Source organism: Abrus precatorius, unplaced genomic scaffold, assembly GCF_003935025.1.
Source record: "Abrus precatorius isolate BTA unplaced genomic scaffold, Abrus_2018 Scaffold9, whole genome shotgun sequence".
Lineage (NCBI taxonomy): Eukaryota > Viridiplantae > Streptophyta > Magnoliopsida > Fabales > Fabaceae > Abrus > Abrus precatorius.
The window spans coordinates 28,109,028-28,122,608 of record NW_020874439.1 but is presented as its reverse complement, the minus strand read 5'-3'; the positions used below and the strand labels follow the sequence as shown (position 1 = coordinate 28,122,608).

The 13,581-nt window shown below is 31.7% G+C and overlaps 2 protein-coding genes across 4 annotated transcripts; one reads left to right on the top strand and one right to left on the bottom strand.

Annotated features, from left to right (window-relative positions):
- The first annotated feature begins 3,232 nt into the window (after positions 1-3,232).
- On the top strand, positions 3,233-7,559 carry LOC113849349 (copper chaperone for superoxide dismutase, chloroplastic/cytosolic). Of its 3 annotated transcripts, none has more exons than XM_027479209.1 (7): positions 3,233-3,375; positions 3,505-3,574; positions 3,658-3,684; positions 3,758-3,830; positions 4,021-4,155; positions 5,841-6,028; positions 7,037-7,456. In XM_027479209.1, the coding sequence occupies exons 1-7, from the start codon at positions 3,362-3,364 to the stop codon at positions 7,298-7,300; spliced, it is 771 nt and encodes a 256-aa protein (XP_027335010.1). In that variant the 5' UTR covers positions 3,233-3,361; the 3' UTR covers positions 7,301-7,456. The 3 variants fall into 3 exon arrangements, with proteins under 3 accessions (XP_027335010.1, XP_027335009.1, XP_027335008.1); XM_027479208.1 differs by having other exon boundaries at positions 3,247-3,375; positions 5,805-6,028; positions 7,037-7,536; XM_027479207.1 differs by having other exon boundaries at positions 3,250-3,574; positions 5,805-6,028; positions 7,037-7,559.
- Positions 7,560-8,325: 766 nt separating this feature from the next.
- Positions 8,326-12,152, bottom strand: LOC113850090 (nudix hydrolase 14, chloroplastic). Its single transcript, XM_027480454.1, has 7 exons — positions 11,940-12,152; positions 11,462-11,567; positions 10,590-10,667; positions 10,054-10,146; positions 9,863-9,955; positions 9,602-9,700; positions 8,326-8,809 (listed from the first exon to the last, which is right to left on the bottom strand). Exons 1-7 carry the CDS (start codon positions 12,143-12,145, stop codon positions 8,573-8,575), a joined length of 912 nt encoding a protein of 303 aa, XP_027336255.1. The 5' UTR covers positions 12,146-12,152; the 3' UTR covers positions 8,326-8,572.
- Positions 12,153-13,581: the final 1,429 nt, after the last annotated feature.

The following is a 13,581-nucleotide window of genomic DNA, read 5'->3' as shown; positions in this document are numbered from 1 at the left end:
ATTTACTGCTTTTTAAATTGAGTCAGAAATTGTACATTGATTCTACGAAGAATTCAGTATCACTAATAAAAAAGAATATAAGCTACTCCACTGCCTGCTTATCAGAACGAAATATCAATGCTAGATTTTCTTAAATAAAAAGTTCAAATTCTCTTAATCATTCCAAAAGCAAATCTTTATATTTAAGTGTGTTTAATTTAACTAATTTTAGATGAAAAAAATTAGATATAATTAAAAATAACATTTTTTTTTCAAAATAAAACATTTACAAATCTTATTTACTTGTTAAATATACAAGTGCAGTTATTACGGTATTTTAAATAATTTAACGTTATTAGCAAAAAATAATTTAACTTTAGTTTAAACTTCCAAGAAGAAAAAGTAATACTAAAATCATCATATATACCTTTAGCAAAATTATTATATTATTGTGTGGATATTTTATGATGATATAAATGACAATTTCATTTTATTATTTGAAAAAATAAAATGACTAATAAAAATAAAATAAATAAAATAAATACATTTAATACTCCTGAAATTGAGAGGAGAAAAATATTAGATGAATAAATTGAAATATTTTATCATTTTTTTAATTGAATCATGTTTCAAACTGTTTAAAAGTTTAATTCTCTCATATTATTCTATGTTGTTAGTAGAGACAAAGATACGGAATTAAAATAATTTGTCCCGAATGTAAAAATGTTTGGGATATTTTATTTTTTCTTTTCCTGAAAATTTCAGTATTAAGATTTAGCGTTATCAGGTGGAACCTTCCCTCTTCTTACATTGTACTACTGATAAGACAGTAATGGCAGAAATTCATTCTGAAATAAAAAATCTTCTGATTTACTTAAGCTGTAAAATATTTGTATTTTCAATATATATATATATATATATATATATATATATATATATATTCATTTAGAGATTTTTTATTTTTAAAATTGAGTAACATGAAATATTGTACATTGATTCTAGGAAGAATTTTAAATAATGTTTCACCTTTATTTTAGTTTATTATATAATTGGGTATATATTTTATGATAAAATAAAATTTTATTTCTACAAATTTAAAATTAATAGTTTATTATATCTCATGTTCTTTGAAATTTAGAGGAAAAAATAGATGAATAAGTTGAGATAAAACTGTTATGTTTCATTTAAATTTTATTCTATTTTAAACAATTAATTCTCTCATATTATTTTATGATATTACTACTTATAAAGATAAAAAAAAAATTCAAGAACAATAATTGGAAATGAAATAAGTTAAGGTATGCTTTATTAAAAACAAGTCTGCCTTATTTTTTAAAAAAAGTCGTTAATTAAACTTATGTTTTAACACACAATTTTTTTAAGGTATCACTTACTCTTTTAAACTGATAATAGATTAATAAAATTATCTTTAATAAATTAATAAATTTAATCCTTTAAATAAATCTCTATAAAAATTAAAATTAATTAATCTATTCAGAAATATATTTATTAGTTTTTAACGTATCAAAATCATCGGATTGCATGGTGACCCGACAACTACTGCTTATTTGGGGTTGCAACAGAGTGACATTGAAAAGTGATGCTCAGTCAATTGTTTCATCTCTTCAAAAAAGTTGCACCAATCTATCTATTGTTGGGACCATAACAGGTGATATTCTGGATCTTAAAAACAGCTTCAATTATATTTATTTTCATTGGTCCTTCTGGGAAGAATAGGAAACTCTTTAAATAATTTAAAGGGCTAAATGGACTACCCTCCACCTTTTTCCCCTTTTAACAAAGTGCAACTTTTCGACCAAGAAAAATAAAATAAAAATGCATCTTTCATTAAAAAAATAAAACCCATCAGATTGTAATTAAGCAATTTTTAAAATAACGGTGAGATTGATGTTTCAAAATTAGCCCAACAATATTTATGTCAAATATTAAAATTGAAACTTATATGATATAATAGAAAATCGTAATCTTTAACAAAAAGATATAATAATACTTTAAAAATAATAATTAAAATGCAGTATGTTTATTTAAAATATATACAAATTAAAAACAAAAAATAATTAATAACTTCAAAAAAACTAAATATATGTTTGCTCTTGTTATTATCAAAGTGAAATCTCGTGTAACTAGAAAAAATAAACTTCCTCTTTTACTTTTTGTTCTCTCTCTCTCTTTTTTTTAAAAAAATGCATGTGAAAGAGTTGTGCTTGTCTTAGTCGACTTCTTTATTATTTGGGAGTTGTTTTTTGCATTTTTTAAAAAACTAATTGCACTTCCTCTAATTTTTATATTTATTTTATTTCAAAATTGCCCTTCTGTTTCAAAGTGGGAATGAGAAAAATGAAAATATCCAATAAATCCTGAAAACAAATTTAAAGTGAAAGAGAGAGTTGGGAACATGGATCCTTTAGTGGCTATTAGTCATTTCTTTTGTATACTCTTTCTATTCTCTATTTTTTTCCCCTCATTGTAATATTCGTGATGAAGAATTGATGATTGATTATTTTGTTTGTTTGACTATATGATATAATGGAGAAGAGGTTAGGAGTATGGTTCCTTTAATGACTGTCACTCAAATTTTATTTTCAGAATGCCCACCGTAAACAAAATTTCAAAATGCAATAATTTTTGGAATATCTTTTAAATAATGAAGGGTGCTGTAAAAAAGATTTTTTAAAAGGGTCGTGTATTAAGTAAACAAAGGAGTGCAAAAAGTAACTTCCGTATTACTTTAGTATCGTTGCTTCAGGCTCTCTTTCTGTGTGTGTGTGATTTTTGGTCAACAATAATAGCCTTCTCGTTTCAGGTACATTGCTTTAATGTTGGGCTGTAGGTTTGGGCCTCTGCATTCCTTTGAGTTGATTTACATAGACTCTAATAAATAAAAATTTCTTGATAAAAAAAGAAATAGTAAAAATTTTGGAAAAAAACTGTTTTTACCACTTTTTATATTATATTTTGAATTAATTTTTTAAAGATACTGGTAAAAAATAAATAAAAAATATTTTTATTAAAAATTATGTTAGGATGTATAAAAAAATCATGTATTTATTATATATATATATATATATAAATAAATTTCTACTTATATATTTTTTAACTACAATCTGAAGCGCTAATTAGCATTTAGTTTTTTAATATTATGTTTTAGAAAATATTTAAATATTTTAAAAAGTACTTAAAAATAATAAACAAAGGTAAGATAACAAAATGGAAATGAATGAATAAGGAAAGTAGAAAAAGGTAGAAGGGGGAGGAGGTGTGGATGACTCTAGAAGACGTACTGAGGCGAGCACTGAGCAGCCCCAAAAGCTACCCTCAAATTGAATGCATTGTATAATAAAGAAAGAATAATTTGAGTAAAATGGCATTTCTGAGGTCAGTAGTAACAACTGCAACAGCTGTAGCTGCCATCCCTGCAGCTTTCGCCTTCTCTTCTCTTTCATCATCATCATCATCTTCTTCTTCTTTCCCTCGCTCTTCACAATCCCCCAATCCCTCTAACAGGTTGTGCCTTGTCAAAACATTTGCTACCCCTCCCTCTGCTATCCACATGGACACCAATCTCTCTTCTCAGGTTCCCCATTCTTTTCTCTCCATTTTCCTCTTTATTTTTCAATTACTATTTCATCTCTTGATTCTATTCTTTTTCCCTCGCAGCCCAACACTGTCTTGCCCGAGTTATTGGTCAGTTTAACCATCTTCTCTTCTTTCGTTATTTCTCTGCGACTATAAATCTTATTGGTTAATTTGATTTCAGACGGAATACATGGTGGATATGAAATGTGAAGGTTGTGTTAATGCGGTCAAAAATAAGTTGAACGAGATTAAAGGTAGGTGTAGCTCGCGTCATATACTTTACCAATTTATTTCTTCTACTTACAACGTCCATGGAATTGGATTTATTTGACTTCATTTCTGCAAATTAAATTGAATTAAATCAATTCACAAATCATTTGGTTTTAACGCGCCGTTGATTTCCATCTTGATGTAATTCTGGTCATCTTGCTTTTTTTTTTTCAGGAGTTAAGAACGTAGAGGTGGACTTGGGCAATCAGGTTGTAAGGATTCTTGGATCAACGCCGGTGAAGATTATGACTGAAGCTTTGGAGCAGACTGGTAGAAAAGCCCGATTAATTGGACAAGGAGTGCCTGAAGGTTTGCCGCTCAATTTCTTGCTGTCATGATTTTTGGTTGAAAATTTTTTAGCACTAATTCTTAATGACTATGAGTGTATCTATGAGTATGACCTTTTCTGTATTAATCATCTTGCACGTGAGATTATAAAATCTGCAAATTGAAGGGCAGGGGTTTACTCTTTTGTTTGTTTGTTTGGAATAATGGGTCTGATAATTATGAAGTGAGATATTAGTGTAGTTTATTTGGAGATTGTCTCGCAGCTGCACATCACCTTTTAAACCTATGAGTTTGTATGGTCGTTGAAACAGCTTATTTGCGACGGTAGTTAGTTTCTCTACATCCTTTATTGCTGTTACAGAGAGAGAAATAAGGTCCTTTTCTTTTTAATAGGCAATTCTTTAAGTGATTCCCATACTAATTTCTATGTGATTACTTTTTGTCCTGAAGATCAAGCACGGGCAGTTTCTCCAGTGTCAAGTTGGATGTTGATACATTTATAACCAAACAACAAATGGCTTACATTGTACCTACCATTAACATTGAAACCATTGCTCAAACCGTCTTCTCATTAAAACCCTAGGTTCCTCTTACATTTATCTTCACTTTTGTTGCAATTCCATAATATAATAAACAAAAACTCAAAATTAGAGCATCAGCTCTTAGAATCAATAATTTTTTAATAATTTGCCGGTAAGATTGAATTCCAAATATATTTGCCATATGATCCACAATTACAGAGATTCAATGACCTTGTTTATATATGTATATGTATATGTATATGCATTTCTGGTTGAAGATTGAGAATGATCTTATTATATGGGACACTGTCCCTTTTACATTCTTTTTCTAGCTTGTACCATTTTTTTTATTATTTGTCAGTTTCTTTTTATTTTACTGAAGCAGTAGAATATCTTATATAGGGTTTCGATTTCTTCTTATCATCAAGAGCTAGTAATGATAGAGCTAGAACAACACACCAATCAATTTCCAGTAGTCTTTCTTTTACTTTAGTGAAAAAGTTAACTAGATTGCTGTTTCTCCTCCCCTCATCTTTGATTGTATTATTTTCTTACACTTCGAAATTTATTCTTCCATGAAATATGAGCTATTGGGTGATTTTGTAACATGTGTCATCAATTTACCTGGAAGAATGAAGGAAACTGCTGGATTTTGACTCAGCTGGCAACATAGTCCGTTAGGCAAATAAGGTTGCAAACAACTATAGTTGTTTCTTTCCTTGAGCAAGATAATGTGGTAGTCAATTTTATGAATTCACTAAGTTTTGTCTGTTCATCTGTCATCACCTCACTATGTTTCTCACCAACTTGCCTGTATATTCTCTTTATCAACCCTAATATGGCATAAGCTTGTTTTTGCTTTGACTGCAGCTTAATGCTAGACGTTTTATCATTTCTTTTTTTCAAGAACAACTCTTGTTTAGTTGTCTGATGTCTCCCGATTTCCTCATTTGATCATCTTGCTATAGCATTGTTACACAATATGACAATTGTGTATAAGCATGTCTTTCCTTTGCTATCAACATTTCCTATATTCCTCAATTTCAGTTAATATGATTGTCACTTGTCAGCAATATGTTTTTCACTTCTGTTCATGTTTTCAGCTATTGTATCACCTCTGATGTAGTTAAATCTTCTTCTGCTTTGCAGACTTTTTAATATCTGCTGCTGTTTCTGAATTCAAAGGTCCAGATATTTTTGGTGTTGTTCGCCTGGCCCAAGTGAATATGGAATTGGCTAGGATCGAAGCCAGCTTCAGCGGGTTGTCGCCAGGAAAGCATGGTTGGTCTATTAATGAGTTTGGAGATCTGACTAGAGGTGCAGCAAGCACTGGCAAAACGTTCAATCCAATAAATGAGGAAAACAGTAAAGAGGTTTGCTTTTCCATGTACATTTTTTCTGAACAACAACTATTTTCCTGACATCGTGTAATCATATTTCCATTAAGGATTGATGACTGGTATATATATTATTACAAAACACTAGAACGGTTAGGATGATGAATTATTCTTTTGAAATCAGAAAAGTATGGATGCATCATGATGTCTAATAAAGTTTGTAAATATTTCTGTTGATTGAGGCCGCTGTTTTCCTCTAATGTGATGTTTGACATGGTATTACTGAAATTTTATTCGGCCACAAATCTAGTATAGTTTCATTAGGGGGTTGAGTAGGTAGGAGGACTCACAGACACATAAAATGCCTGAAATATTTTTCCTCAAGCTACAAATAACTTTTAAAACCTATCCTACCACTTGATGAATGCATTCCCTGCTCCCTTGCCTCTACTTGAGTAGTGTTAATTGTTGGCATACCTTTTATGATATAGTAAAGATGGCCATCACACAGTCACTTGCAGTCTTATGTCCTTGACCGTTGTTCTCTTACTGATAGAGTGATGGTAAATTTTAGAAATCCTGAGTATGTATTGTGCCAAATAATTTAGTAATTGATTCAATGTATAAATGAAATTCTTTGATTGGAAGTTCGAAAATAGGAACTGATATGGTTTGAAATGTTTGTTTTTTATTATTTCAGTTGTGTACAAATAAAAACTTATTGGCAATTATCAGTTTTAATTGATATGTTTTTCTTTGTTTTCAGTTTTTTTAATGAGAGGATTTTAGTTTTAATTGTTCCAGTTGACATTTTTTTCAGTTATTAGTTAATTCAATAAGGGTGATTAAGTTAGTATTATGAAGTCAGTATAATTTTTTGTTGTTTCAAACATGAAATTTGATTTTAAATTCAATTCAAATTCTATTTGTTATTATGAGTTCTAAACCTGAATTAAATTCCAAATCAAATCAAATTATTTCCATATTTTGATGATTTCAAACCCAACTTATTGAGGGTTGCTTGTGGCTTGACTGGATTTTCAGCCACTTGGCGACCTGGGAACACTGGATGCTAACGAAAAGGGTGAGGCATTGTACACTGGGGTCAAAGAAAAGCTGAGGGTGGCTGATCTTATCGGACGATCTGTGGTGATATATGCAACTGAGGATAAATCAAAACCCGGTATAGCTGCTGCTGTGGTTGCCAGAAGTGCGGGAGTGGGGGAGAACTATAAAAGACTCTGTACCTGCGATGGCACCACCATATGGGAGGCAAGTGATAGAGATTTTGTTACTAGCAAGGTCTGATGAAGAAGTTCCCTTTAAACAAAGCATTGTAATTTGGTTACCTTGTAACCCATCAGTACTTCATATTTTGAGGACTATACACCCTTTGGAAAGCAATTCACCAAGTCTGTCATTAACATTAAATTTCTTTTCTTTAGTTATAAACTTTTTGTGGTTAAGATGGTTGTTAATTTTGTAAGAACTCCTCCCCACTCACACACGTACAATAAGCCAAGGAATCATTAAATTTACGTAGTTTAATAAATTGTTAAAGAGTTTTATTAATTATTGCAGACAATTTACTAATATATTAATATATTTTTAAAAATGTACAATAGATTGAATCCATATTATTAGTGACGAAGAATATTAAGGGAACGAACGCCTTAGGGGGTTTAAAATACTTTTTTTTTGTTTAAATATTTGACCTAAGAATTTAAAAATATGCACATTACTTTTATTGGTGAAATTCCTCAACTCACAAGAAATGGGGTTGCAGCATCTCATTCTAAAGTTTGGCTTCTTAATGTTTGTTCAAGTTTAGCTAAATTCCGCTGTTATAATGGTTACGAGAAGAATATACCTTCTGAGTCGAGAAAAAATATGATACTTGCTATAGTAGTATAAGTACAGAATCTTAGAAATGTTTTATTGCCTAAAATTTGAGAAAATGTCATCAACTCGTTCTCTTGACCCCGTAATTCCATGAGCCATAGGACTGTCGGTATTTTACTTCGATAAAATCACGTTGATAGTATATCAAATCATGATTTTTATTCGAAACCGAATTTCAATCTTCACACAGAGAGACGCTCTGTATATCATCTTTTGAATAATATCAAACAAATACAAGCTTAAAGAGAATAAAGAACGAGGCTGTAACAAAGAATCTCGGTAAGGGACACTTGCAACTATCTTTCAAACATTAAATTCAGAAAGCAACTTCCAAAATTTTATTTTTGGAAGTTAGTAAAAGCTTTGAAATTTTATTTTCAAAAGATTAAAAAAAAGGTGTAGATTAGCACAAAAAGGGCGCAAAATGATAAGTAAAAGATTTGGAATTTTATTTTCGTAAGATAAAAAAAGTTGCAAAAAGTAACATCCATGAGACTTGATTCTTACACTTAGTACTAGACACACCTAATGGAATTTTCTCAAAAGAAAAATTTCTTCCTCTCAACTTTGTTTGTGAAGTAAAAACACGGTCCATAAAAAAATCAAATTTCAATAAATTTATTAAAAGTCTTCTATCTTCCTCTAACCAGTACCACAGGCCACAACAAGCTACAAAATTTATGCAGACAACGGAAGCAATAGCCCTTCTTTCGTAGCCATTTCTAACAGCGCAACAGCCACCAGAACCTTGCAATCTGCTGTACTGTGCCAAAGTTTATTATATGGTACTACACGCAACTTAATCAACTCCCCATGTTCCCTAAGGCCAGTCTCTTTACCCTGTAGCTGTGTGATTATCTCTTTATCAACACGCCCTTTGTACAGAAAGATACTGATTTCTTCGTCACACCCTCCCTTACCACAAAAGAGAAAAAGAAACGGGGAAAATAAGATGTCCATGTGATGAAGCAATAAGAAAGATCTCTGTCAGCTAAATGTACAAGAATATTAGTATTGAGATAATTTCAACAGTTTCTGAAGTAAAATCTAGTCGTCAATTAATTTGATTCAAAGTTTACTTAGGAATATACTATTTTCAGTTAACAGTGGTACAAGTCTCATCTGCACAATAATTACTTCTTAGATTAGCTTCAAATTAACAGAAGTTGAGTTACATGCTCATTGATTATTAAATGAAACATCTCATCTAAACATAAAACAACAGTGACGTGCACTAAACTACACTGGTTGAAATAATAGGGTTTTAAGTATCCAATAGAGATTAGAGACTGCATACTATTATTAATGAAAAGCATTACAATGCATTAATGTGTGTATGAAACGTAGAATATTAATCCTGATTTATGTTAATCATAATATTTAGTTGTTAGGGAAACAAATCACATGGGATAAGGAAACATAGAACCAATCTTGACATATAATGAGGAAATAGAAAAACTCATCCTAAAGGTTAATTTCAGATACTATAAGATATGAATCATATGATGAGATATTATCTTATATACTAACAATATTCATAATTTCATATTACCATACTGAATTATTGCAAATTTTACAAAACATACGACATGAAACCAAAAGTTTTTTATTTGACAAAATGGCTAACTTCTTTGCGAAGCACAGATTATGAAACTTGAAAAAGCAAAAAGAACAATGAGATCCTCTTGCAAAAGGCTAAAAACTTACAGGAGAGGGGATAACTCTGGATCCAGTTGTGGAGTCGAGGAAAGCAGTTAGGTCAACCATGTCTTCTATGTTTAACTTGATGCCAGTCTCTTCTTCAACCTATCAAAGTCATAAATACACGAAATCATACATAGTGTGGATAAGTTAGTTACATCACTAGGGAAGACAAATAAAAAAAATGTCTGACATGCAAGTGAAAAGGCCATAAAACATGCACTTTCAGTATAACTAGGGCGGGTGAGAGGCCAATAAGAAATAGACCTCGCGAACTGCAGTGCCAACAAAATCACCCTTGTCATCATCCAACATTCCAGCTGGCAATTCCAAAATAATTCTTCCAACAGGAACCCTTGCCTGATAAATAAGAATATCCAACATAAAAATAGGGATAACAATAAACTACAGTTATAATTGCTCAAAAAAGACACAGCAAGGTAACAACCGCCATCTACCTGTTCAGTAAGAACAGCATATGTCTCACCCTCTGATTCCAGAAGTATCAACACGGCCACAGCTGGTCCTCTTGCAAATACGATACCTGGAACCTAATCATGGTTTACTTTACTATAAAAGAAAGAAATCAGCATTAGGTGGAATCCAACCATCTTGGATTCCAAAGAAAGATGTTTTTTGTTTGATACCAGGCTACGAGATTACCATGGGCAGTCAGACATGCCAGAGAAAGAGAATATGAACATATTGTTATAAAAACATGGGAATCCTAAATACTTATGCATCTTATATCCAAGATACCTTGAAATTTAAGATAACTATAAAACAAATGCATCCTATGCTTTATTTCCAGCATGTAGAATCAACTGTTTAGACATCGCCATACAACAAATGAAAAAAATGGAACCAAAGCATCTGTCTGATGCCAATGTTTAATAGTATTTAGAGAAAAGGACAATACAATAAGCATACTGATTCATATAGCTCATTGCCATAATTAACACATTAAAAAGCTTTTGTACAAATCATCTGATACCTTTTTCCCAGTTTGTTTGTCAAAAATGTCAGCTTTGAACTTGAGAAACCCAATGCGCTTTCCAAACATGTCTACTCCCTGTTTATACCAAAAAAATTCCACCAAATTTATGTTTATTTCTCGGGAAGCATAAATAAACCAAGGATATAAATCAAATATCATTTTACTTCAAATGACAAGTAACAATTTCTTATACGATAAAAAACAACATTGTTTTGGGATAGTTTACTAAACAAAGACCCAACATGATCAAAATCAGATTGAGCTCAATAGGATCCAACACATCTCCTTAATTGATCCATGATAGACATCCGTAGATTTTGGAAACTTGTCTCCAAAGGGGAAGCTACCACCATTTCACAGCCTTATCAGACCAAGGAGGAAGACTACTAGTTGGATACTACAACTTCTGTATAAAAGCATGGCTAGGAATCCAGGTAGGATCACTTGAGCATATATTCTTCCTCATTCCCCAAACCTTTGCAAATTTGAGTGTCAAAGTGTCATGCAAATTCCGTACATCACCCCCCTCCTCCATTGCTTCCAGACATCACCACTGTGAAGGAGACATTCAGCATTCAGCTGCCACAGGTGAGATCACCACCATTCACCCATACTCAAAATCTCAGATCAGATATTCTTCTTGATAGTCTACAAATGCTTTATAACTACATTTTTTGCAATGGCAGTCTTCTATGGATTACAGTCTTAGTTTAGTCCTTACATCAAACAGTGAAGCAAACATATATGTTGGCAACATCAAATAATTTTCTTGCCATATATTCTAAACTTTCGGATATGGAATGCAGAGAAAACCTCTTTCTTCGACAGAATGTCTTTCATCAATCTTGTTAGCTGAATTCTTTGATTACCTGAATTAGAACTTGTCTCAGAGCCATGGTACCATCGGATAGAACCCCATTTTCAGTTTGCAAGTTATGCAACCACTGCTTGAATAAAGAGGATTCAATAGCACTCCTGGAAGCGGAAATATCAAAAACCAAACCAAAAAGGACCACAGCTACAAGATATTAGTCATAGAAAATCAACGAAAATCTAGCACCTAACTGAATAGAACTTCTACTTCTTTATAATTTGATTCAGATTAAAACCAAGTGAATTACATCAACGCTTTGCTCGTATCACTATAAAATAATTTTGGCTAATTAAAATTGAAACATTCCAGTTTATAGTTTGAATCAACACAAAACAGACTGCATTTGAAATTTTTATTAAAAAAGGAACATGATTTTACCAAAAGTTTTGCTTAACGATTATGCCAGCATCATAATAAAAAGTTTTCCTGCCAAAAAAATCTAGTAGAAAAAGAGAAAATGTAATATAACAGACCAGAAATCAGAACGGGAAACCCCGGGTGCAGCAACAATATGAACAGGTTCGTTCTGTTTATTCGGCAGCGTGATACAGTGAGACAAGGGAGGTGATTCGGTCGACATCTTGCAGCAGAAACCACTCTTCCTCAAAGGCCAAATGGGGGAATGAAACGGAGTGAACCTTTTCAGCGCAACAGAAACTGCGCGAAAATTCACGGCCATTGAAGCTACGCTTCAGCTTCAGCAAGAAGATGAATCGCTTTATCTTCTGTACACGTGTCCATGGATCCTATTGGGCCTTCATTCATTTAAACTTTATCTCTTTTGGGCTTTATTAATTTCTGGCCCAAATTTGAATATGGTTGTTTTTAAGACAAAAAAATAAAATAAAATCCTCGCAGTTTACTACCAATCAAAATAACTTCCAATGCACGAGATACGATGGAGGTGAGAAGAATGGAATGTCAACTTCTCCAAGTACCGGATATGCTATAAGGGGACTTTCAGCTAAAGATTTTATACAGATTATTCATTAAAAAATGTAAAAAATAAATAAATTCTTAATTTAAAGTGTTTTTAATTACGTGACAAATAGCTTTATTTTTTTAAAAAAATTAATTCTCTATTACAAGCAATGCCATGTGTCAAAATAATAGCAACAATTATTATCTTTATATTTTTAAGTTTATTATCGCCTATAATTTATGTAATTTAATTTAATTTTTATTAAAAGAGAAAAGGACAAGTGTGTAAAACAGAATTAAATGATAAAATATTTAGTAAATTAATCATCTCAATGTGAGTCATATATATACAAAATGAGATCCTCTTAGATAAGCATTAACAAGGACAAAACAAATAAAAGAATAAAACAATATTGATATAATATATAGTTAATACTATTTAGAAGCTACTAATATTTACAACAAATATAATAGAAAAGATGTTAAGAATATGCTGAAGGTTGAGGAATGGATTAGGCCAAAAAAGCATTGAGCTTCTTTTGTTTTACCCCTTCACAAGTGGGTGGTGTGTGAATGTCAAGCAACTCCAACTTGAATAAATTAATAGTAAATAGGCGAGGAGGAAGGGCTTTTGTAAACATGTCTGCAAGTTAGTTGGAGGAAGAAATGCATAAGTCCTGATTGAGCTTTCTCACAGATGATAATCAATTTCTTGATGCTTGGTCATGAAAAACTGGATTAACAGCAATATGGAGTACGCTTTGATTATCACAATATAGGACATGTTGCTTTGAACAGGAAATCCGTAGATCAGATAGCAAATAAATGAGCCATTGTAAATCGCATGTGGTGGAAATAAGTGCCCTATACTCAACTTCGGAAGAAGATATGGACACCGTGTTTTGTTTCTTGGTTTTTCAAGAAACTAAAGAATTGCTAATGAAGATGCAATATCCCGTAACTGATCAACGAGAATCAACGCAGGTAGCCCAATCTGCATCGCTGAAACCCAGAACATGAACTAGAGAATCATGCCTAAACATAAGGCCTTTGCTAGGACAACCTTTAAGATATTTAAGAACCCGCATGGCAGCCTAAAAGTGAACTTGAGTTGGGTTAGCCATAAATTGGCTTAGTTGCTGGACTGAAAAATCGATGTTTGGACGCGTGCTTGTAAGACATAACAATCGACCA

What these genes read in the sequence shown, in the direction of transcription:
- LOC113849349 (XM_027479207.1), top strand. Translation starts at nt 3,362, where the DNA reads ATGGCATTTCTGAGGTCAGTAGTAACAACTGCAACAGCTGTAGCTGCC. An exon ending in ACACCAATCTCTCTTCTCAG is followed by an intron (nt 3,575 to 3,657) that starts GTTCCCCATTCT and finishes TTTCCCTCGCAG; the next exon opens with CCCAACACTGTCTTGCCCGA. An exon ending in TAAGTTGAACGAGATTAAAG is followed by an intron (nt 3,831 to 4,020) that starts GTAGGTGTAGCT and finishes TTTTTTTTTCAG; the next exon opens with GAGTTAAGAACGTAGAGGTG.
- LOC113850090 (XM_027480454.1), bottom strand. Translation starts at nt 12,145, where the DNA reads ATGGCCGTGAATTTTCGCGCAGTTTCTGTTGCGCTGAAAAGGTTCACT. An exon ending in GTTTCCCGTTCTGATTTCTG is followed by an intron (nt 11,568 to 11,939) that starts GTCTGTTATATT and finishes TTCCGCTTCCAG; the next exon opens with GAGTGCTATTGAATCCTCTT. An exon ending in CCAGAGTTATCCCCTCTCCT is followed by an intron (nt 8,810 to 9,601) that starts GTAAGTTTTTAG and finishes TTTTGTGGTAAG; the next exon opens with GGAGGGTGTGACGAAGAAAT.